General features: G+C 36.6%; 2 protein-coding genes across 2 annotated transcripts in view; both read left to right on the forward strand.

Annotated features, from left to right (window-relative positions):
- The first annotated feature begins 7637 nt into the window (after positions 1-7637).
- On the forward strand, positions 7638-14681 carry LOC117324086. Its single transcript, XM_033879724.1, has 2 exons — positions 7638-7903; positions 11297-14681. The coding sequence occupies exon 2, from the start codon at positions 11316-11318 to the stop codon at positions 12780-12782; it is 1467 nt and encodes a 488-aa protein (XP_033735615.1). The 5' UTR covers positions 7638-7903; positions 11297-11315; the 3' UTR covers positions 12783-14681.
- Positions 14682-15728: 1047 nt separating this feature from the next.
- The window catches only part of LOC117324087 (HHIP-like protein 2), a 40019-nt gene continuing 29315 nt past the window's right edge, over positions 15729-26432 (forward strand). The window contains exon 1 of the mRNA XM_033879725.1: positions 15729-16989. Coding sequence (XP_033735616.1) covers positions 15985-16989 — 1005 coding nt within the window. The 5' untranslated portion in view covers positions 15729-15984. The remainder of the gene's footprint in view (positions 16990-26432) is intronic.

Consider the following 26432-nt stretch of genomic DNA (forward strand, 5'->3'; position numbering starts at 1 on the left):
CCAAAGTTCGCGGAAACAATTTTGAAACATTTGGTTAAGTGTGAAGACCCAAGAGAAGAGAGTCAAGCGGGGGCAGTAAGTCTGATCAAATTCATGAAAGAACACACAGAACTAAAACATGTGGGAAAATATGAAAACCCAACTATTGAAAATATTCTGCGACATCTTGAGAAGGTTGTTGTGGTTACTTTCCCTGTTCGAGGTCATGGACCGCTGCTTTGGAACCAGAATCCTGAAATCAATGGCGGCTATGGAAAATACAAGAATGCATCCGACGCAGCTGTCATACTACAGGAGCTACTTGGGTCAGACGATGTAAACTCTGTGGAGGCAGACAAGACATTTACTGAAATAACCATTCCTAATAAATTCGTGTTTACAAAGCAAAAAAAGCTCAAAAACGGGAATTCAAGCAAGGAAAACGAACACGAGTACGACATAGTCGTGGAAAAAAACTGTCACTCTATTCCATTGATTAAAGTTCCCGAGGGTATTCTGGAGGCACGCCATTTCAGTTTGATACTTGCTCATAAGAAGTATCAAACGATATGTCTCGAGGAACCTGGTCTCGGTATGGATCATTCAATGGTGAAAAGAATGCGTGATTTGCTGTTACGTAAGCAGAAAGATAAAACTGTTATAGTGATTTCACACAAACCAAGCATGATTGATTTCTGGGCCTTTGACCGATTGTTTGTAAGCAGACACGACACTAGTGACAACACTCCAAATCACAGTGTCCGGAGACTTGATGGCAGTGTGATACGGCGTTACCAAGAAGAATCTTTCAAGCAAATGCCTTTCTCGTCCTCGGTTTTATTTGTAGAAGGTCCGACGGACCGGGTTGTGTTGGGTGCAGTATTTGACCAGATTGTAGGAATGGATTTAAACGCCTCCGACGATGGTACCAAAACCAAAGTAGAAAAGTACGGGTTTACAGAGGCCGAAATACAACAATTACAACGATTATTTGCAGAAACAAACATGATTGAGATCGGCGGCACCACTGGCTACAATCCATACAAAAAACTTTCCCATGCAATATCTACAATGTTTAAGCGTTGGTTTGTTTTTAACAAAGATTCGATATTCATTTCAGAATCCGAGGTAAAATTAGACATGGAAACAAATACAAGAAAAAAATCCTTGGGACTTGTATGGAGTTAGATGGTGCAAAAGAAATTGATAAACTTCTGAGCCAAGATGTTACAGAAACTGAACCAGGAACCTCATGGAAAACAAAGTTAAGGGAATCCCTACAGCTTGGTCAATATGAACCACCAGTTGCAAAGAAGAGAGCCGTATTGAAAAAATCGTATCTTCCAAAGCAAGTCGATGGATATGAGATCAAGGGGAAATATATTCCTACTACATTTAATCTGGGAGAAGATGACCCCTGTAAAATAGAGATGTATTTAAACCAGATATTCACGCGGAAGACAGGTAATCTTGAATATGTCATCGTGAAAAGCATTATTGACATTGGGAATGAGGACGGGATGGAGCTTCTTCGTAACATTGTACTGGCAACAGATCAAAAGGGTAAAACACTTTAAAGAAAGGATTAATGGAAATGAACAAAAACACGTCACAAGAACTGGCACGGCACCTACTGCGATTTGATGAAATCAAAAAACTTTTAAAATTCTTGCGGTATGGATGTCTTGACCCCCCCCCCCCCCCCCCCCCCCCCCCCCACACACACACACACACAAAGCTATTTGGATTCATACTTTGGCAATAGCCACTCTACAATAATTTATCATCGACAAAATCCGAACTAGTAATCACGGATCGGTACAGACGACAACTCGACTCTTTTCATGTATGAGTATGAGTAACATGTGTAACAGCTAATTTGAAAGTATAGACATAAAACGACTTCGAATAGCAGTAATAATTGAAATTGTTAAACTATAATTGGAAGTTCCAAGCTATTGTATATATGGGATGGACACATATTATTGTATTAAATTGACTATCGGAAGAAAACGTTTTCTGTTAGGAAATATTAACGTAGAAAAACGAAGTTATCGTGGATACTTCGGGAGGTGGCTTGGGCAAAGTCAAACAAACTTATACGTATCACAGATACTTCAGAAGGGGGCCAGGGACAGCAAAAGAAACTCTAACGTGTGTCGGATTCTTCGGAATGTAGCCAGGAAACACTGAAGTAAACGTATACGTATTATGGATACTTCGAAAGGTTTCTGGACGACAGAGACACAAAATGCGCTTTTGGTTTTATGTTTATTATGGATACGAAGGACACGGGCAGAATATTATTTTTTTCTATGTCAGTTAATTGATCAGTGAATTGCCAGTCGCGATGCAGGCTTTTGGAAGAATCTCGACTGGTAACTGCAGCAAGGCTAATATAAGGTAGTTAGTTATGGTATAAGGAAATGGAACATGTTACCGGCAAAACGTTTCCATTAAACAATTTATTTGACTTTCATCATTCAGAAGGTGATCCGTTCAGTGGTTAATGCTTATTACAGTTGAAAGTGGTTTTATTACATATTCGATATGAAATCTACCGATTCTACATTAGTGGTAAACATTCTTGAGGGTGTCAAGTAAAGTATAGATGGGTGGCGATTAGCTTGGATGTTTATCCATTCAGCCAGTGTCCTGTTTAGTTATAAAACCTGCGATGCTGTGTGAAAAATGCGGTTTTATATTGCCATTTAAGAAAGCCTTCCTCGCAGGGGAGATGCCTGGGTATGGTGAGTGTCAGTGTTTTGGGTGTCTGCGGTATGTTTGTGTTTGTCTCATCATGCCGACTTCATAGTGCTAGCTCGCAAGGAACATACTTCGGAAGGCAGCCAGCAGGACACTACACCCAATCACTTTATAGTGACTGGGTATTTAGCGATTCTGGTATCTTAATCTATCCATCGATTTTTTTTATTTTTTATTTTTTTGTGACATTGAACTATTTATTATAGATAGAAGCAAGATGTGTTAAACCTTATCATCATAGTTTCAAATTTGTATCAGTTCAGGTTGAACGACAGGAATGGTCTCCAAACCTGATATATATTTTTTTTATCTCATAGTGTCATCAAGTAAATTCATCCAAGTAAAATGTCAATAGTGAAATATACCCTGGAGTGTATTTTATTGGCTGTGCCAGTCACAAATTCATTGTGGCGTCATATTATGGGTAATTACAAAAATTCTTACATAAAAATTTTACCTGAGATTTTAGTACTTGTTCAGGACTGTTAAATATATAAGTTAACACGAGCACGTTACCTTATCGTGTTATTTAAATACGCATACCTAAGATGTTATAACACGACGTTACCGGTGGTTAAAGGGAGACAACCCTTACATCAATATCAAACTCTTGCAACCTTATATGTAAATATTTAAATAAACTAACCAAAACAAAGTGTTGTCTATGAGAGTATAACTGACACCCAAAGCATGCCATGATTCCAGTGCGTAAGAATACATGTACAATGTAAACAAAGATGGCGGCCAATGTGAATCGAACTCTGAACTCATGAGTGACCAAACACAAGACATTTGAAACAACTACACTAAATGGTATAATATCGACAAAAACACATTTTGTGTGGCAATCTGCACGTGAGAAGAAAGGCTGTTCCAGTTTTGAAACGGTGATTTCGCGATTGACGATAAGGCGGGAAATTTAAATTATAAGTCGAAACCAACATATTTTTTAAATAAAAACAATTCATCAAACGTAAATATAAGCATTAAACGGTCTTGATATGGCATCTCTGTTCGATATAAATGACAGAGCTTTGCAGACAAACTTGTCATAATGCGCTATAAGTTTAATGCTTAAATAGATTTTTCTTGAGAGTTGTGTCATGATATTTTGTTTACCAGTATTTATTGACAAGTGGTTATTTACATGAAGTGTGTTAAAAAAATCTAGAAAAAGATAGTTGGAGAATGTACTGAAATATTTGAAAATATAGTATAAATACCACGAGAGACAAATTGTTATTCAGAACTGGTTTACAATTTTAAGTAGAGCTACATGTATATGAATTATATTGCATTACTAATAGCCTGATACCAAGAACTGGTTTACAATTGTCAAGGAGGAATATGAAAATTCTGTTAGATTATTAATTTCCTGATACGTAGAACTGATTAACCACTGCTAAGGAGAGCTTTGTGAATTCTGTTGTATTATCAATTGCCAGGAACAGTGGGATTTATAAACATTATTAATTCTTGAGAAACGGATAGGAAAGGTTACTCAATGACAGCTATTATAAGATAAATTATTAGCAGATTTGATTTAATACACCACCTTTAACACCACTTAATTTTAATTGTGAAGTAACTCTGTAACTTGCTTAGTTTTGTATAATATCATTAAATTTTGTTTTAAACTTGGCTACTGGGTTTCATCCTTCTGTTATTATCACGTTACAACGACCACATTACCTTACCAGGATATTCAATTACGTATACCTGAGATGTTAGTACTTGTACCAAGATTGCCCTAATCGGTGACATTCTATGTATCAATTGCCGAAACTGTCAACTAAAGTGATTATACAATGTAAAGTGTATTAAACACACCAACAAGGAATATCGTCAGAATAATACAAACAAAGCATGTAGGTCGGCATGGAGATAAAGTACAATGAGAGTTAGACCAGGTGTTTCGGAAGGGTAAGCGTCTTCCGGTTCATCGATGACATCCGCAATACAAAAGAAATGACAAATGGGAAATTGAAAGCATAACGTATATCATATAGCTTCGTTGTAAGTTGTTCCTTTTGGTAATGTTGTAAGTAAAGATCGAGGTAAGTGGCTGGTGTTGAAAGGTATGCAGTGTCCTTGATTTAAAGTTCTACAGGGTATATCCGATTGCCACTGGAGTACTTTGTAAGGTTTCTGTTATCTATTCTGATCAGCTATAGATAGATTAATGAAGTGTCATGTATTATGAATTGTGTAAATAAAACTGTCATTCTAAATCGAAATCAATAAAACAAGGGGAAATATATACAGCATGTATTTGAAAAATAACAGACTACATAAACATATTGAATTCAATCTAGTTCACTCTGCTACTCCTGATCGACTTTTGAGTTATCTGGCTACAATATCGTGTATGTTACATATTTTTATTGCCCAAAAAACAAGAATCAACGTATATCTACGATGTGTTAATCACGATTTAGGCGTTAGGTTTGTTTTGCGTTGCAACGTTAATTGTTATGGAATTTCATACGGTGTTTACTTATACTTAGCCGAACAACTCATCAAATATCGCTTCGGATATTCATAGCAGAAATCATCTTTATAGCTTTTAAGCAGACGACATTCGATCGAGTAATCACCAAATTTACGTCGGGCTTTTATACAGAACAAGCATAAGTAGATTTTATATCGTTGATAATGAAAAGGCAAGGGAAGGTGAAAGGAAAGGAGAGATTTCAGTATCTGAGATGCTTGTTCCGGAAGTTTTTTCTTCGAAAGGAAATGAGTGACGGACAGAAAGATGAAGGATGAAGAAAATAATGAACCCATTTTCATCTCCGTCATACAAAACGACATCTGTATTTCATTTCCTTTTCATCTTTGAATTGGTGCAACATCAATTAACTGTTAATGTAATTATCAGGTTCTGATTCAGGTGTAATTGGATGTCAACACTAAACAAAGGAGGGTTGTCAAATTGAGACCTCTGGTGGCCATATACAATACACTGAGGTTAGGTAGTCATGATATAACATTAAATTAAGCTCGGGTCAGTGACCATTTCGAGTTGTGAGGGGGTAAATTGGAGGGTCAATTTCCCAATTGGCCCAATTTTGACTAAACTTAATAATAGTTTTGGAATCTTTCTTCCTAATTATAATGCATTGATATGTTGAAAACAAAACCAATTGAAAGTTATTTAACTTATAGTCAAAATTAGGTCACAGTGACCCAGTTTTATAAATGCCAATTATGTCAAATATATATTCTATGCCTTAAGGAACCTCTTTGGAACCAGTCCTCTTCACCATATACATGACGTTCCAGACTACTTTGTATACAACACACTTACATTATTCACAGACGCCTGCGAAATATCAAACAGCAAATACCGAAAACGTAAACTTCAGACAAACTGTAAACCCAGAAAAAAATAAACTAGTTATTATATGTGCTACGTAGGCGAGCAAAACGGACCAGGTTGCATAAATATTGATCATCACCGCACACTTCATGGCCACACAGGAATCTGTCGGGGTAGATACACGTACATCAGGCTACAATACAACCAAACAGGGGACACATATCGACATATCGTCATACTCAAACAATTAAATGGGATTTCGTGCAGACTAATGTATGATTACCGGACAAAAAAGAACATGGCAGGCCTATTGTAGGGACCGTGGTACAGACATGGACAGGCCTATTGTAGGTTTGGGACCGTGGTACAGCACGTGGGTACAGACATGGACAGGCCTATTGTAGGTTTGGGACCGTGGTACAGACATTGATAGGCCTATTGTAGGTTTGGGACCGTGGTACAGACATGGACAGGCCTATTGTAGGTTTGGGACCGTGGTACAGACATGGACAGGCCTATTGTAGGTTTGGGACCGTGGTACAGCACGTGGGTACAGACATGGACAGGCCTATTGTAGGTTTGGGACCGTGGTACAGACATGGACAGGCCTATTGTAGGTTTGGGACCGTGGTACAGACATGGACAGGCCTATTGTAGGTTTGGGACCGTGGTACAGCACGTGGGTACAGACATGGACAGGCCTATTGTAGGTTTGGGACCGTGGTACAGACATGGACAGGCCTATTGTAGGTTTGGGACCGTGGTACAGACATGGACAGGCCTATTGTAGGTTTGGGACCGTGGTACACAGAAAGGATAACCCAGACAGAAAACGTACAAAGATCAGGACGTGCAAACAACCTCGGTTCAGGCTATCAAACTTCGGCGATTTACTTCCTCATAAGACATACGCATATATCTAATTCATCAAAACTATTTACAAAATAAAAAGTAAGGATATTGCATTTTCTCAGAATAAATAACACCAACATTTAAACCCAGCAGACATAGACATAAAAAATAGACATATTCAGTTGTTAAATATATATAAAGCACTCTGTCAACTAAATACACGCACCACATCAGTATACTCGAGGGGCTATGTTACATTACCTTTGATCTACGTTATAATCTTATAATTAGAAAATACACCGTAAAAATAACCACACCGCATACAGTATGATCATCTATTGTATTTGTTGAATGGTAGTGTTCTCTAAGACAACGCTTGAGGACTATCTAGCTCTCAAACTTTTGCAAATATTGGTAATAAAAAAGCCAGTCGCAACAAAAGTTGCAGGACATTTTGTTTGTGGTTATATGTGAATGCAACTTTCATCATACCGTACATGTATTAACGAAGATCACCGAAAATAAATAATTTTAATAATAGCATTACAAGTAATTAAGGACAATATTCAATAACTCCTGGCGGCGTCCATGGTCAACGGGCCATAATGCCTTTGTACATATATCTATATAAGTACGAGTGGACGGAGAATTATACAATGGAAATGTAACAATGGAGAGGAGCCATGATTAAAAAACGACAGGCCGTTAACGGTACGACTGCCACAGCACACCTGGTTACGGCCAAACAAACGTCCAGACGACCGACCTCTGGAGTGTTTAAATGTTCTGTGCGTCGTTAAAAACACCAACATCGATTACACGAATTCTAGAAAAGGTTCCGATATGCGGCCATTATCAGTCAGGGACCAAACAGCAATATCAGTGTATCTAAGAGGCTTGGAATACAAGAGACAGTTGGCTGTCCAGTGCCATCAGACGACTGGGTGTTCACGACTCGTACACATTTACGGACTAACGATCAAAGTAAGTATTGTTTATTTTGTACACCATACATTGAAATACAACGTGTATATGTTAATGTACGCGTAACTTACAATTTCTTAGTTGTTTACTACATGTAAACTCGATCATGTATAGATGTGCGTTGTTAACACAGCCCAGCCTTGTCGACTCGTATAATATATACTTCTTAAATGAACTCTATTGACATACACGTACTCAAATCTTAGCAAATACATGCAGCTAAACTGAAACAAAGTGATGCAATGCTGGATATTGGCGCAGATAAAGTGAAACCGCGTATTATAGCAGAAGGCTTTAAGCAGGAAAACCGCTAAATAAGATTAACATTAATATTTGTATGGCTTGCACAGCTTTGTAACTTATAATCTGGATCTTAACATAGTTGTGTACTATTCTATTATCGAAATTAACCTTGGCGTTTACAAGTAAAGGTAATGACACTCCATTGAGATACATATGATGACATTTCATCATTATCAATCCCTGCGAGATCTATTCTAGCAACTCGACATTTTGTATTCACGTAGACCAGGTATATTTCCAGGTACGATGCCTAATGTGCCACACACGGATTATAAGTTTTATACATATTTCGATTGAGTATTGACACGACCCAGTGATACTTATTGGATTACACTTCCACGTGACGAAATTTTATACACTTGATATTGAATTAAACATAATACTGACCTATGGGGTGCCGTTTTAGTATTTATCTACAAAATGTGATATCAGGAATTATTGATATCAATAAATGAATCAATGATATCAATAATTCGAATTAATGATATCACTAATTCGAATTAATGGTATAACTAATTCGAATTAATGGTATAACTAATTCGAATTAATGGTATAACTAATTCGAATTAATGGTATCACAAATTCGAATTAATGGTATCACTAATTCGAATCAATGGTATCACTAATTCGAATCAATGGTATCACTAATTCGAATTAATGGTATCACTAATTCGAATTAATGGTATCACTAATTCGAATTAATGTTATCAATCAATATTTAATAATATCAATAATTCGAATAAAAGATATATCTATGATTCGATTTAGTGATATCATTTATTCATTAAGTGATATTATTAAATCGAATTATGATATCACATTTTGCAGATAAATACTAAAACGGCGACCCATATACTAACCACGGTGTTATGTCGATAGTGGCGTCATCGGACATGTCTGATCACCACACGAAATGTGGTGTATTTCGTAATTCAGATTCCCGATTTCAACTTGTCGGTTTCTGATCTAACTCGTGACCAATGATATCAGGTTGCTTTACCTTTGTATTATGTTTCGTGATTTAAATTCGTGATGACAGGCCTGTCCTTGTCGGTTTCTCTTCTATTCCTATAAATATATCTAATTAAGCATATACATATATATATATATATCGACCCACTTCCGTGCATGTCGACCTTGTTACAGGTTCAGTTTAAATATAGAAAATAAGAACACTTGATCCAAAAAATGACACGCAATATTGCTTAGAGTAAACATTGGCAACTTTCCAATATGATCTTTAAGTATTGCGAAATGACAAAAGTAAATAAAAAACATGTTTAACCCCCGTTCTCAGTCGCTCGCAAGCCCACTCGGTTAAAATGTATTTCTCACTCGATAATTATGTATGTATTTCCAACTCGGTTATAATGTATTTCTCACTCGGTAAACATGTATTTCTCACTCGGTTGTAATGTATTTGTAACTCAGTTATTATGTATTTCTCACTCGGATATCATGTATTTGTAACTCGGTTATTATGTATTTCTCACTCGGATATCATGTATTTGTAACTCGGTTATTATGTATTTCCCACTCGGTTGTAATGTATTCGTAACTCGGTTATAATGTACATTTTTTGTATTTCTCACTCGGTTATGTATTTCTCACTCGGTTATTATGTATTTGTCACTCGGTATTATGTATTTGTCACTCGGTTATCATGTATTTCTCACTCGGTTATATTTACATTTACACTGCAGCCTCACTATATAACTTTACCAAGCTTACTTGAAGTTTACGAGTCCATAACTTCCAAATCTTTATTATAGTGACGTCATATTTGTAACGTCGGCGATAACGAAAGATGGCTGATGAAAAGCCTGTTCCGTCTTTGACAATAATAATTTGTTCATTCATCGTTGAAGCCAAATTCCTGGATATAGCCTTTAAAAATCGTTGTCAAATGTAAATATAAGCATTGAACTGCTTTCAGTTGGAGGTTATGGGCTGATGAATGCCAACTTGATAAAGGCAAATTCAACATGAAGCGCTAGCGCGCTTCATTGATTTGCCTTTGTCCAGTTGGCATTCATCAGCCCATAACCTCCAACTGAAAGCAGTTCAATGCTTAAATAAAGTATTTATCACTCGGTTATTATGTATGCCCCACGCGATAATTATGTATTTGCGAGATTACATTCCTGGTCTTCAAACCCAGAACTCGCACTCATAACTGTATTGAGCTGATAGAATGTCACATTTTTTTTCATTTCTGAATGACCGCTCAATTCTGAACAGAGAAGGAATTTGCATAGGAATCATTATTTGGGACCAGTCCGTAACCAAAATGTTTCTTTTTTTTTGAACCAATTCGTAACATTTTCCGCTGAAGTTGCAGTTAATTTCGGAAGACCAGTCCATAGTGTAAACAAAACCGTTTTATTTTTGTGTTTGTTAACATTTGATATGAGCAAAAACTCCTGACGAATCACGCCTTGATGCTGAGCTTCACAGTTCGCCCCACTATGCGAGGGATCCACAGTTCTTTATTAACTAAAAAGTATCCGATGAATGTGTTGTGACATAAAGTTTTAACTATTTCTGAGTTAGACTTTGTACTTGTCTCAGTTAGATTGTTCTTATAAATACTTAGTAAGTTATTTTGTAGCTTAAATGCACTATAACCTTTTGTGCTTGTGGTGGCCCGCCATCTAGAACAGACCAATCCCTTTAAAGGGTACTGTACACGACAGTGCATTTCACACTTTTTGTGTCCGAGTTCCGCGTGAAATTCTCCAGTAGATTGTTTTATGCATTCCGGCTTTGATGCAATTTCCAGCTCAAAAGTTGACTTTCTTTGACCTCACAGTACGCTGTAAGATTTCCTTCTGAGTTCGATTTAGCCGAGCAGTCATTATTTACTAGGCATTTCTAGGGATACTCTTTCAAATCACGATCAGAGAGTTTGGGCGCGTGCAGATGTTCCTCGCTGGTTAACATTTTGAGCATTGAGGTTTGTTAAGATTTTCCAGCAATGTTCTGGGAAAAAGTCGAAATTACTTAACTTACATTTACATAGAGAGTCAGGTTAAACTGTGCATTTTTTAAATAAGCTGTATTTTTGTAAAGATGAAATTTCTTTTTCAGACAAATAAGGATTCCAACCATGGGCTGTGGCAGTAGTTCTGAGGTGAGGGCTATATCACCGAACAGTAGACAGGTTTATAACAACAATGATACCGCCATCAAGCAAAGACAACAGCATCAAGGACAACAACAACAGCATCATCCAAATAGAGTAGAGAATAAAAACGACCATCAGGAGGAGCAGCAACAGGCTGTCTCACTCCAACAACAACAACAGCAACAACAACAACAACAACAACAACAACAACAACAACAACAACAACAACAACAACAACAACAACAGGCAGCATTAGCTCAACAACAACAGCAGGCAGCATTAATTCAACAACAACAACAACAACAAGTTATTCAACAAGAACAACAGGCAGCATTAATTCAACAACATGCGGCATTAATTCAACAACAACAACAACAACAACAACAACAACAACAACAACAACAACAACAACAACGACAACAAGATATTCAACATGAACCACCGAGTCCCGGCGAGTCGACTCCGGAGGAGACGTTAGACCAAGCCCGAGACCGTCTGGCAGTGTACGGGCAGTACAACAGGGGCTATACTGTCAAGCAGATATCAGCAATCAACCAGGAAAACGGCCAGAGTGTGCTCTTTATCTGGGGAAAATTCGTCCATCTCACAGCAGCATTCAAAGACATCATAGAACCAGAAGTGTCAGCTCGGCAGGCTGAGCTCGAGCAAGACTGCCCAGGACTGTTCGAAGAAGATATGCTAATACACTTGCGCCAAAAGTCGGCAGTACATCCGGTTAGCATAATCTATCGAATTGGAATCAAAATGTCAACAATTCTAAGGTATGTTCCCAGGTGTAAAGTGGCAACACTTGTCGTACTGGATAAAAAGGACTACTGGTCCGATGTTCGGACTGACGCGGAAGGGGTGGCCGAGGAGATTCGAACTTATGAACACATCAACACGTACCAAACTGAGTACCTCGAAGTTCTTGAACGATTTTTAGAATTATATGAACAGTCAGGAGGGTATGTTCCTTTGGGTCCTCCACAAGCGGAGGGAGACCCCAACATGTGGGCCTATCCACTACCTAAATCTGTGGCGGCAGACCCCGAGTCGTTACGGCGCTGGGCGGAGACGTGGGAGGTATTTGACTTTGTGGTGCCAGATGATGGTGCTTGGGGCTGGCATGGCTTTGACAATCTAGTGTTTTCTGACATAAAGGAGTGTGTTGATTTCCCCGAACAGCTCAGAGCACAAGAAAATGGCGACGAAGAGCTTCCGGAATTCAATACTGAAGTAGAAGGGGAAGTCGCATGGGAGGTCATAGAGGTAGATTTATTTAAAAATGACGTCACAACGGAAGGACAAGACGAGATATGGGCCGAACGAGAAACCCGTTCAGATTTCGATAACCCGGACAGAATGAAAAAGAGGAGAAAGAAGTTAGAGAAGTACTTTATTGTTAAGTACGAATGGGATTTCATCGGCTCTCGATGGTTACCGTGAATGGGCAGATACATTACAGACAGGATGGCAAAAATTTCAGGCACTCTGTGACAATTAACGATTCAAACGAGATATTGGGGTCTGTGTCCTGCAATACTCAAGGCAGCCCTATCAATCTCGGCCTCGCAATGTCACGGGCTGACTTACATGAAGCACAGGGTATCATTGTATCTTTCATGGTGTACACGTCATTTTTGACCCGTAGCAGAAAAATCGGTACCTCTGACTGCAGAACAATGCCTTCTCTCGGTGAACGGGAGGAGTATCTGAGTCATTCGGAATCAGTTTATCGTCTACATGAGACGACGACTCTCGTGTCATTCAAGCACATGTCCTCAATGTTCGACTGAAGACATTGGTAGCAAACCAGGCCAATCCAACATATTAATCATTTGAACCCAGTTGTTCAAACGGATGATTAGCCTATTTAATAAGTTAACAACAATTTTACAATCTTAATAAAATCTTTTCTGGTAAAATTAACTTCACAAAATGTCCGACTACGAAACCAATATGGCTTTAGTATGGCGATTGTAACATAATACCAATAATATATAAATATTTATCTGGTGTTCAAATCTATACCACATCACTAAATTGTTATACTGAACAATGGGAATGTCAAGGTCCGTAACTCACAAAAGTAGCTGCCAATGGCGGACAGACAGTGGTGCAGCTAGTTCATGTAAAATGAAGATTATAAAATGCATATCGGTGTAGATTTGGTATAGCCAAAATCAAAGGACCGATAAATATGGGCAAATTAGACAAACATGCTGCATGTATATGGTGCTAATTACCGCCCAGCTGCGTGCCAATTATTAATTTGTTGTTATTGTTAAGAGTAAGGTACACGCGTATGAACATGTTGTTAAGCTGGAGCGTCTGTCCAACTGTGTCCAGTGGTTTGAAATTAATCTCTATGAAGACAACAGACATGGTGTAATAGTTATGTGTTGTACTAAAACTCGTTCTGTCGCCAATAATCACTTCAAACGAGTAATTATATTGTTTTACTCTTGGAAGTCTATATCATTTTCATCATGTTTTGTTCGGCCTTGGGTCAGAATCCCTCTTGGGTACTTGCTGATTATCCTTGTTTACATTCTGGATAGTTCCAGTATAGGGCTATAAGTTTATCGGTTTGCTTCGTTAGTGAATACTGTCGAACCACAGGGGTTTGACACATTCCTAAGACCTGGGCTTGTTTTTTTCCATTTCGGGTCATCATAGGACATGTCAAGCCCCCTGTGTGTCGAGCCCGTGCTGGTCTACCATAGCCTTCTAGAAATGGTCAGCTTTTCCATTCAAAAATGATTTACAAGTACATGTAAAGACAAAAGAGAATAGAACATTTAAGCAGTTTTTTCACGTGCAATAAATTACTTTCACTAACCTGGTTGCAAATTTCATTATTTATAGTAAATTTATAATGATTATTTTGTATGATTATAACGTCTGCGAAGAAAATATAAATATATTATTTTCTTTAAATTGTTCATGTTCCTTCTTTCCATATTATCTGCCTATGCCAACACATTTTCCCGTACATCTGTTAGTGTTCCGGGGGATCTTTTAATTTTCCCTGTTTTCTGATCTCGGTATCTGTATTGTATATTGTTTTTCGGCATAGCCGTATAATATTCTTTTGGCCCCGCTCACTCTTTCAAAGGCCTGGTCGTATCATTTCCCTGTATTCTACAGGAGTGCCTGTGTAATGTTATTTTATGTTTTCTTCATAAAATATCCTCTTTTATCGGCTTAAATTACGATGTCATGTGATTTCACCAAAACAATTGTTACTTTATGATACTGATTAAAGCAATATGGATTAGGAAATGTTTTTGTTGGTTTTTGTCACCTCCATTGAGCCTTTTCTAAATAAACCATTAAACGAAATTTTGGAAAGGTGTAGATTTGTTAATCTTAAAAAAATTATTTTTATGCACGTACAATATTCTACAATAAAAGGGAGTTAACTCGGGTATATCTAACAGGGACTACAACATTACGATATGACAATGTAAAGATACAATATGTACAGTGATGTTACATCAGCTGTTTCATACAGAAATCATTAAAACTTGTAATAGACTTAAACATCTTGAATTCCTTTTTTTCTTTGCCAACAGAAATCGGGCACACAAAAGAACAGGAGCATACAATTTACAATACTGTAGTTTTTGTCACACAGTATTTTCAAAAGCCGGACAGAACTTCATCCAAAATAATTTACGGGTACTATGTATCTTTTAAGTCCACATAAATTTGTAATTCTGATAATGGGTGTGCTCCCATACGTCTTGTGAACAAGCTCAGTCGCAGTTTCTTCTAAACATGCCTATTCAATCAAAGTTATGTTAGCTGTACAAGGGTCGTGTCATTTCTATATTTGGATATAAGTTAAAACTGTATATCGGGTGGTTTATATGCATACACTGCACACTGTTTAACGTTTAGGTAAGTATACACGCTACATTCATAATGATAAAATCTAATAAATTACCGTAATTCAACATCTGGCAGCTCGTCACTAATTTGATACGGTAGAATACGTACATACGTAAAGACACTACAAGAACCTAAACTGAAAAGGAACTCGAATAACAATGATAAAAACAAATCAATAAAAACACTACAGTTAATTTGTACATCAGATTCTCGTCCAGGAATACAGGTAATAAGCTATACCCATGTAAAAGTTGTTAATTAGCTACACTTTATTGTACCTATGTAAAAGTTGTTACTTACATATGTAGCTACCTATGTAAAAGTTGTTAATTAGCTACACTTTATTGTACCTATGTAAAAGTTGTTACTTAGCTACCTATGTAAAAGTTGTTAATTAGCTACCTATGTAAAAGTTGACAGTGTATATGACATTATATAACTAGCTTGGTTTATCCAGGGACATGTATACGTCCCTGGTTTATAAACTTGTGTTCAAGTGGTCCACAGGCCTTGACAGTGAATAGGCTGTGTAAGGCTATGTGTAACCTCTCGGGAGTCACCGTGTACTCCTGGCCTATACTTCGTACTAGTGCATGCCTAGTCACTGGCGTTTTATACGTAGAGCAGTGTTGGCGAGGGCACTCGGCTGTAAGCAGACGTATTTTGTTGTGATCCTGCTCTGCGAGTGTCAAGTCATGATCTGTTTGTTTTCTCGATCGAAACCAGGATTTTGAATGTGTATACGATTCCAATGGTAAAGATGAGGAAGAGACCTACATATGACGTGACAGCCCGGCTTGTCAGCTTAGTATGGTATATATTTGTTATTGACGTGTGTGTCCTGAGGCTTTGTACTGGTCATCCCCAGTGTCTAGACTTCCGGCCTCCGTTCCAGGCCGGTTCTGCCCTCACATTCTGCCCACAATACTCTACTTTCGGTTGCTGTACCGCAGACAATGATCGTCAGCTGATGACAGACTATGGTGACATTCGGAACAATGTGCCGTCTGCTCTTTGGCGGGAATGTGGTGGTTACCTAAGGGAGTTCATGTGTCTCAAATGTTCCCCATATGCCGCTCACATATTTGATGCTGAAGACTCGATGGTTCCAAGGTCATTTCCTGGTCTGTGTAATGGCTACTGTAAAGCCTTTCATGCCAAATGTTCGAGCATTATTAGATACATGACTGATGACACTTCCCTGCTCCAACGCTTGTCTCAGGGAGCAGACGCTTTTTGCCAAGAATTAAGACTCTCAGACAATGACTACTGCTTTCCAGATTTGAAAACTAATGACATCCTCAACAAGAAAATATCAATCGTCCAAGTAACATCAGAAGGCTGTATTTGTATGGAAGAAATTGCTTCTGGACTCCGAAATCCAGTGTTCGCACGGCATGCGGGCGATGGTACCAATCGCCTGTTTGTGGGAGAAGTGACAGGACGGGTTCAGATATACTTTCCAAATGGATCGAGAATTCGTGAACCCTTTCTTGATATGCAAGATAATGTCATGAATACGGAAAGTGAAGGCGATGAACGAGGGTTCTTAGGCATGGCGTTTCACCCACAATTCAAACAAAACAGGAAATTTTATATTTATTACTCAACAAGGCCGATTTCTGGAACTGGTGATCATGCTACAAAGATCAGTGAAATGAGAGTTTCAGAAAATGACCCAAACAAGGCAGACCCGAAGACAGAGAGAGTCTTGATGACGATACAGCAACCCTACTGGAATCACAACGGAGGGGAGGTCGGTACATATTTATTCACTCTGCATATTCGGTTCAGTCCGCTAGGAAAATTTGCATCAAAATAACGAAAATTCATTGTACCATAGCATGATGAAACAATACTAAGTACGTCCCGTGGTTTTACTGTGGTAACCAATATATGTTTGGTTACCATGGTATTACTGTAGTTACCAATGTACTGGTGGTTACCAATGGTTTTTACTGTGGTTACCAATGGTTTTACCGTGATTACCAATGAACTAGTGGTTACCAATGGTTTTACTATGATTACAAATGAACTTGTAGTTACAAATGGTTTTACTGTGGTTACCAATGTACTTGTAGTTACCAATGGTTTTACTTTGGTTACCAATGGGTTGGCTATGGTTACCAATGTATTGGTGGTTACCAATGGTTTTTACTGTGATTACCAATGTACTTGTAGTTACCAATGTTTTAACCGTGGTTACCAATGGTTTTACCGTGGTTACCAATGAACTAGTGGTTACCAATGGTTTTGCTATGATTACAAATGAACTTGTAGTTACCAATGGCTTTACCGTGGTTACCAATGTACTTGTAGTTACCAATGGTTTTACTATGGTTACCAGTGTACTTGTGGTTACCAATGGTTTTACCATGGTTACCAATGGGTTTGCTATGGTTACCAATGCACTTGTGGTTACCAATGGTTTAACCGTGGTTACCTATGTACTTGTAGCTACCAATGGTTTTACCATGGTTACCAATGCTTTTACTATGGTTACCAATGAACTTGTGCTGACCAATGGTTTTACCATGGTTACCAATAGGTTTGCTATGGTTACCAATGTATTGGTAGTTACTAATGGTTTTTACTGTGATTACCAATGTACTTGTAGTTCCCAATGGTTTTACCGTGGTTACCAATGAACTAGTGGTTACCAATAGTTTTGCTATGATTACAAATGTACTTGTAGTTACCAATGGTTTTACTATGGTTACCAGTGTACTTGTGGTTATCAATGGTTTTACCATGGTTATCAATTGGTTTACCATGGTTACCAATGTACTGGTGGTTACCAATGGTTTTTAATGTGGTTACCAATGTACTTGTAGTTACCAATGGTTTTTACCGTGGTTACCAATGGTTTTACCGTGGTTACCAATGAACTAGTGGTAACCAATGGTTTAACCATGGTTACCAATGGGTTGGCTATGGTTACCAATGTAAACCAATTGGTAACCATGATTAACCCATTGGTAACCATGGTAAAACCATTGATAATCACAAGTACACTAGTAACCATAGTAAAATCATTGGTAACTAAAAGTTCATTGCTTACCATGGTAAAACCATTGGTAACTACAAGTACATTGGTAACCATAGTAAAAGCATTGGTAACCATGGTAAAACCATTGGTAGCTACAGGTACATAGGTAACCACGGTAAAACCATTGGTAACCACAAGTGAAACCTCTATATAACACACATTTGTAGAGAATAGTTCAGTAAAACCTCTACATAACACACATTTACACAGAGAATAGTTCTCTACATTTTACTGAACTTTTTTCTCTACAAATGTGTGTTATATAGAGGTTTTACTGATCTATTTGTCTCACTACGATTGTGTTTATATAGAGGGTTTACTGAACTATTCTCTCTACAAATGTGTGATATATAGAGGTTTTACTGATCTATTTGTCTCACTACGATTGTGTTTATATAGAGGGTTTACTGAACTATTCTCTCTACAAATGTGTGATATATAGAGGTTTTACTGGACTATTCTCTCTACAAATGTGTGTTATATAGAGGTGTTACTGAACTATTCTCTCTACAAATGTGTGTTATATAGAGGTTTTACTGAACTATTCTCTACAAATGTGTGTTATATAGAGGTTATACTGAACTATTCTCTCTACAAATGTGTGTTATATAGAGGTGTTACTGAACTATTCTCTCTACAAATGTGTGTTATATAGAGGTTTTACTGAACTATTCTCTACAAATGTGTGTTATATAGAGGTTTTACTGATCTATTTGTCTCACTACGATTGTGTTTATATAGAGGGTTTACTGAACTATTCTCTCTACAAATGTGTGATATATAGAGGTTTTACTGGACTATTCTCTCTACAAATGTGTGTTATATAGAGGTTTTACTGGACTATTCTCTCTACAAATGTGTGATATATAGAGGTTTTACTGGACTATTCTCTCTACAAATGTGTGTTATATAGAGGTTTTACTGAACTATTCTCTCTACAAATGGTTGTTATATAGAGGTTTTACTGAACTATTCTCTCTACAAATGTGTTATATAGAGGTTTCACTGAACTATTCTCTCTACAAATGTGTGTTATATAGAGGTGTTACTGAACTATTCTCTCTACAAATGTGTGTTATATAGAGGTTTTACTGAACTATTCTCTCTACAAATGTGTGTTATATAGAGGTGTTACTGAACTATTCTCTCTACAAATGTGTGTTATATAGAGGTTTTACTGAACTATTCTCTCTACAAATGTGTGTTATATAGAGGTTTTACTGAACTATTCTCTCTACAAATGTGTGTTATATAGAGGTTTTACTGAACTATTCTCTCTACAAATGTGTGATATATAGAGATTTTACTGAACTATTCTCTCTACAAATGTGTGTTATATAGAGGTTTTACTGAACTATTCTCTACAAATGTGTGTTATATAGAGGTTTTACTGAACTATTCTCTCTACAAATGTGTGTTATATAGAGGTTTTACTGAACTATTCTCTCTACAAATGTGTGATATATAGAGGTTTTACTGAACTATTCTCTCTACAAATGTGTGTTATATAGAGGTTTTACTGAACTATTCTCTACAAATGTGTGTTATATAGAGGTTTTACTGAACTATTCTCTCTACAAATGTGTGTTATATAGAGGTTTTACTGAACTATTCTCTCTACAAATGTGTGTTATATAGAGGTTTTACTGAACTATTCTCTCTACAAATGTGTGTTATATAGAGGTTTTACTGAACTATTCTCTCTACAAATGTGTGTTATATAGAGGTGTTACTGAACTATTCTCTCTACAAATGTGTGTTATATAGAGGTTTTACTGAACTATTCTCTCTACAAATGTGTGTTATATAGAGGTTTTACTGAACTATTCTCTCTACAAATGTGTGTTATATAGAGGTGTTACTGAACTATTCTCTCTACAAATGTGTGTTATATAGAGGTTTTACTGAACTATTCTCTACAAATGTGTGATATATAGAGGTTTTACTGAACTATTCTCTCTACAAATGTGTGTTATATAGAGGTTTTACTGAACTATTCTCTACAAATGTGTGTTATATAGAGGTTTTACTGAACTATTCTCTACAAATATGTGTTATATAGGGGTTTAACTGAACTATTCTCTCTACAAATGTGTGTTATATAGAGTTTTTACTGAACTATTCTCTACAAATGTGTGATATATAGAGGTTTTACTGAACTATTCTCTCTACAAAGGTGTGTTATATAGAGTTTTTACTGAACTATTCTCTACAAATGTGTGATATATAGAGGTTTTACTGGACTATTCTCTCTACAAATGTGTGTTATATAGAGGTTTTACTGAACTATTCTCTACAAATGTGTGTTATATAGAGGTTTTACTGAACTATTCTCTCTACAAATGTGTGTTATATAGAGGTTTTACTGAACTATTCTCTCTACAAATGTGTGTTATATAGAGGTTTTACTGAACTATTCTCTCTACAAATGTGTGTTATATAGAGGTTTTACTGAACTATTCTCTCTACAAATGTGTGTTATATAGAGGTTTTACTGAACTGTTCTCTCTACAAATGTGTGTTATATAGAGGTTTTACTGAACTATTCTCTCTACAAATGTGTGTTATATAGAGGTTTTACTGAACTATTCTCTCTACAAATGTGTGTTATATAGAGGTTTTACTGAACTATTCTCTACAAATGTGTGTTATATGGAGGTTTTACTGAACTATTCTCTACAAATGTGTGATATATAGAGGTTTTACTTAACTATTCTCTACAAATGTGTGTTATATAGAGGTTTTACTGAACTATTCTCTCTACAAATGTGTGTTATATAGAGGTTTTACTGAACTATTCTCTCTACAAATGTGTGTTATATAGAGGTTTTACTGAACTATTCTCTCTACAAATGTGTGTTATATAGAGGTTTTACTGAACTATTCTCTCTGTAAATGGTTGTTATATAGAGGTTTTACTGAACCACTTTACTCATACATAATGTCAGTTGTTTGTCGGTACATTAGCACCAGAATGATTATTTCTGTCCCTGTGAATGTGGACTAATCTCAGCATCGCTAGGGAATGTCAACAAGCTGCAGATGTTTGAACCGTTATAGGTGTAGGGTGACATCCTGGAGTGTGTATAGTCTTGTATCAGTGACAACCAGTCTCACAAGGTCTGGTGATAATACCGGTTTGTAAATATTGGTTAAGGACACAAAGCTTGGATCTGAGAAAACCCAGGATTCTATCAAAGCCATCCATTCTTTCTAGGTTTGTTGATATTGTTTTAGGGCACCCATCTTAAAGCAACCAAAATAAATGTGATTTTGTCAGTGACAACCAGTCTAACACAGGCTGGTGATTTAGGTTTCTTAAACATTGGTTTAAGTCAATCAAGCTGCAAAAAAGGGTTCTAGAGACGTGTTAACTTGTGTGATACACCTTCCAGCTGTTATTAACCTTCCACAAAGAATGTGCTACCATAGCCATGCAGCGCTCCCCGTCTCCCTTTCTGCTCATTACCTTTAGTATTTATTACTCACTTTCCTTATGTCATATTTTGTGATTTTATTTACTTGTTCAGAATTACGACTGATTTTTTTCCTGTTTCTAATACAAATTTATTGCCCGACTCATCACTACTACTGTATACCATAGGGGTCTTGTTGGTTAGATAGTATTTGTGTTTTCAGGGGAGATAATAATGCTAGAAATAAATCAAGTGTAATATATCATGTAAAAAATTAATAATCTTCCATATGACAGCTCTCGTTCCTTGTGTTTGGTGCCTTACTCAAGTGTCTGAACATGTGAAGCATTTTTGTTTATAATTGTTTAACTATAGGTATAGGTCATTTTGTAATATAAGCTTACAAATGAAGCAAGCGACTCACATTTTGGGTATGATTCACCTGGTCAGTATGCCTGAACCATACTACACCATAAGGTCAGCTACAAGGTCAAACAGGTCATCGTCCCAGAGGCCAGAGCTAAGGACACATGATGACATCTTACTTCACCATGAGTAATGTACAATTGTACATAAGTGACACTTACATTACACAACTTAATCACATCAGTTTGTACTTCATCATGTATATCAAGCACTTATAATTGTCATTATATTCCGGAAGTTGTCTATTCAATGGTAATTGTTAGCTAGACTTCTTGTCCTTTAAACTTTTATATTAAATGTTGACTTTTTCTTTGATCTTAGATAATTATTTGAATCATCAGTCAGTTAAGTCAGGAGGTGTACTGGTAACTATTTTAATCATCAGTCAGTTAAGTCAGGAGGTGTATTGGCCACCATTGGTTAGATATGGCCACTGGTGTTGATGAATATTGCTTAAAAACCCCCACAAAAGTCGGTGAGTTGATGGATGATGTATAAGAAGTAATCTCCTGTTTGGAGATTTGGTTGTTTTATTGGTTTCCACAGATCTATATCCTAAGTACCTGATAGGTGTATCTTATGGTGGTCAGCTACAGCTGTCCGTTAGCTATGTGTTTGTAGGCCCATTGAAATAGGATACAGTTTTCTTTGATGAAAGTCATATCTGGATTAGTTCAAGGTTTCAAATTATCCCTGAAGAGTTCTACAACTGATACTGATGGTTGAAGATGTTAGTTATAAAATTATGGGTCAAGTGTGTTTTCATTGTAGGGGGTAAATTGGATTCTTTTTCATACTGTTGGTGTTCTTAAAAGATACATTGCGATATAAAGTTGGTAAATATCCTCCATAACTATAAAATTTAGTTCTTTTGAACATTATTTGGAGAATTCAGAATATTTCTATTGAATTGTAGATACAACATCCAAGTTTTATGAGAAAAGTAGAGCAACATATCTTGAGATGCTTCAGATGCCTTATCTTATGATGTTCTTCCAATGTTCAAAGAAAAAAATTATATAAGTACAGTAATCTACATGTATATGGTTCAGTAAACTTAAATCATGACTGGAATTGAAGTCTTTTTGGATGTCTAATATGGCTGATTATTTTCATTCTTTCCACTTGTATGAATTGTGTACATGCTTAAGGAATTATCCTACCCATGCAGGCTAGTGCTTAGTTACAGGAATGGGCAGGTCTACATTTTTCCAGCCATGTAGAAGTGTAAAAATCTGTTTGGTCAGCAGTCAAATACAGAATTTAATATTTGTTCATGTCATTTTTCAGAATTTCAAAAACTTCAAACTAACTCATGACATGTTATTTCATTATGATTAATGCTTGTATTGATGTGTTAACTGTGAGAAAGTGCATGTTTAGTGTTTCATTTCCATTGAGTTAGTGTTACAGTACTGTTAGCGTCAGCATGTTGTACGACAGGATTGTTCTGGAATGCTGCCACGTATACAGATAAGCCACAAAACCTGTATTAAGGACACAGGTCATTTTGGTGTAATTGTATCAAATTGTCTACCCTCCGCAGCTGATGAAGACAAAGTTTGTTGACAACTTAATATGTTAATAATATGTTATATTATTGTACTGGACACATGTAAATATCTGTCCAGATCAGATGTTCCCTTACAGTACAATATAGCTTTATCATTGTCAGTTCATGCTTGACTCTTCACCTTACAATATACCAATATTATATACAAAACAAAACATGATTTACACTTCCTTAGATCAAGGTGAAAGGGTCAAAGATCATCTGATTTCAGTGATCATCAGTCAAGGTGAAAGGGTCAAAGAAAATAAGATCATATGATTTCAATGATTATCAGTCAAGATGAAAGGGTCAAAGATCATATGATTTTGATGATCATCAGTCAAGGTGAAAAGGTCAAAGATCATCTGATTTGGTGACCATCAGTCAAGGTGAAAGGGTCAAAGATCATATGATTTTGATGATCATCAGTCAAGGTGAAAAGGTCAAAGATCATCTGATTTGGTGACCATCAGTCAAGGTAAAAGGGTCAAAGATCATATGATTTTGATGATCATCAGTCAAGGTGAAAAGGTCAAAGATCATCTGATTTGGTGACCATCAGTCAAGGTGAAAGGGTCAAAGATCATATGATTTTGATGATCATCAGTCAAGGTGAAAAGGTCAAAGATCATCTGATTTGGTGACCATCAGTCAAGGTGAAAGGGTCAAAGATCATATGATTTTGATGATCATCAGTCAAGGTGAAAAGGTCAAAGATCATCTGATTTGGTGACCATCAGTCAAGGTGTTGTGGAAAAGGTTAAATCGTGTGAACAATTCCAGTAGTGGCCATAATAGATGAGGTTAAATTATTCTGATTTCTTATTACAGATATCAGAAACTTGGATGTAATGAGTGTTTTGAGGGATGGAGGAAATCAAAGTGATAGATTTAAGTATCAATCTCAGTTATTGTCAGCTGCCGCTGGGAAGGAAGTAGAATGTTTGATGCAAACTTTAGTTGTAGTATCAGGTTTCATAAATTGATAAAATTTCATCTCTGATTTGTTTAGATCAGCTGTATCACCATTTCTTTGCCCAATTTATAAATTAATTTGCATCTTTGAGAAATCAGATTTAAGTATGATTTGGATTTTACTGATATTCTATTTTGACCTTTGTATGTTATCACTATTAAAGTGAAGTCATCAGTAACACACAAAAAGATGTATATTTGAATTAAAGGAGCGAAGCATGATAGGTAGCTCGCTGGTTGTATGGGTGAGTTACATTTGAAACAGAAGCAGAGAACAGTATATGAATGCTGTCAAACTCAATTAGTATCAGCTGTAAGCATTCAGTTAATAGTCATTGAAACTTTCAATTGATTTACATTAAACTTAAAGGATTTTATCCTATGTTACGGTTAATATTTATAACATTTGGTTATAGTGTAGATTTGTAAATTTAAATGTACTTACTACACATTTCTAGTCAAGTCGTATTGGACAAGACTAATTTCATAAGAGTTTTAATAAACACTCACTGCAAGCAAATTCTTTTCATAATCATGAAGAATTATCTGATATGTGCCTCCTAAAATGGCTTCCCCTTAACCTAGAAGAGATTTTATCATTAGGGTACCAATGTTAATTCTAATTAGAGCTTTAGCAGTAAAATAAAGGTTGAAGGATGAGAGAGAGATTTGGGAGTTTTATCAGTAGATATCAGGAACAGTAACAGCCTGGCTCAGCTTGTTTGAAGGGGTTAACCCCAAGTAGCACTTAACGATAGGTGTTTTCATGGATACACATTAGCACTTTGTACACATGGTTTTAGCAATTTTTTGTTGGGGTATCAAAAGTTGTAAATGAAATCTGTTGTGTTGAATTGTGCTAAGAATTACTCTCCGATAATGAAATTTTCAGGTACTGAAAAACATGTTTTACAGAATTTTTTCCATTTTGTTTATACACATATTCCTTTTCATTCATTTTGTTAAAGTGAGCTTGATTAGCAAGGAAAATATTACAAAATACCCTGATTCTGAAATATAAGACTTTCATATGTGGGTATGTAGGATAGGGATATGCTGTCCGAGGGGTCACAAAATACAGTGAAACCAGAGGTTTTGATCCAGATTTCAAAAGCAACAAAGAAACAGATTTCATGTCAGCAGAAAAATTAATTTCATACATATCCTTTATCTGCCTCAGTAATGGAAAAAAGCCTACAGTGCTTTTTTACAGTAGATAATGAAAATTTCAATGACCATTTACTGAATGCTTACAGCTGAAACTAATTGAGTTAAATTTGACAGCAGTCAAGTACTGTTCTCTGCTTCTGTTTCAAATGTAACTGACCCATACAACCAGCAGGCTGCCTATCATGTTTCTCGTTTGTTAAGGATTTCATTTGATCATCATATGCATAAACAGTGTGAGGAGGAAGTCTGCTGGAGAATCTGATAGGGGTCCAAGTGTTATTTTTCTTCCTAAATATTTCTCTTAACACAGGGCCGAAGTATCAAGTCATATAGAAATTAAATAGGTATTAAAGATCAGGGACATTGGTTTCTGAACAGGATCTATCACTGTTCACATAACATGTGGTTTCTGAACAGGACCTATCACTGTTCACTTAACATATGGTTTCTGAACAGGACCTATCACTGTTCACATAAGATATGGTTTCTGAACAGGACCTATCACTGTTCACATAACATAATAGTTTCTGAACAGGACCTATCACTGTTCACATAACATATGGTTTCTGAACAGGACCTTTCACTGTTTACATAACATATGGTTTCTGAAC

Source organism: Pecten maximus, chromosome 3 (genome assembly GCF_902652985.1).
Source record: "Pecten maximus chromosome 3, xPecMax1.1, whole genome shotgun sequence".
Lineage (NCBI taxonomy): Eukaryota > Metazoa > Mollusca > Bivalvia > Pectinida > Pectinidae > Pecten > Pecten maximus.

Coding starts and splice junctions, on each gene's coding strand:
- LOC117324086 (XM_033879724.1), top strand. CDS start 11,316: ATGGGCTGTGGCAGTAGTTCTGAGGTGAGGGCTATATCACCGAACAGT.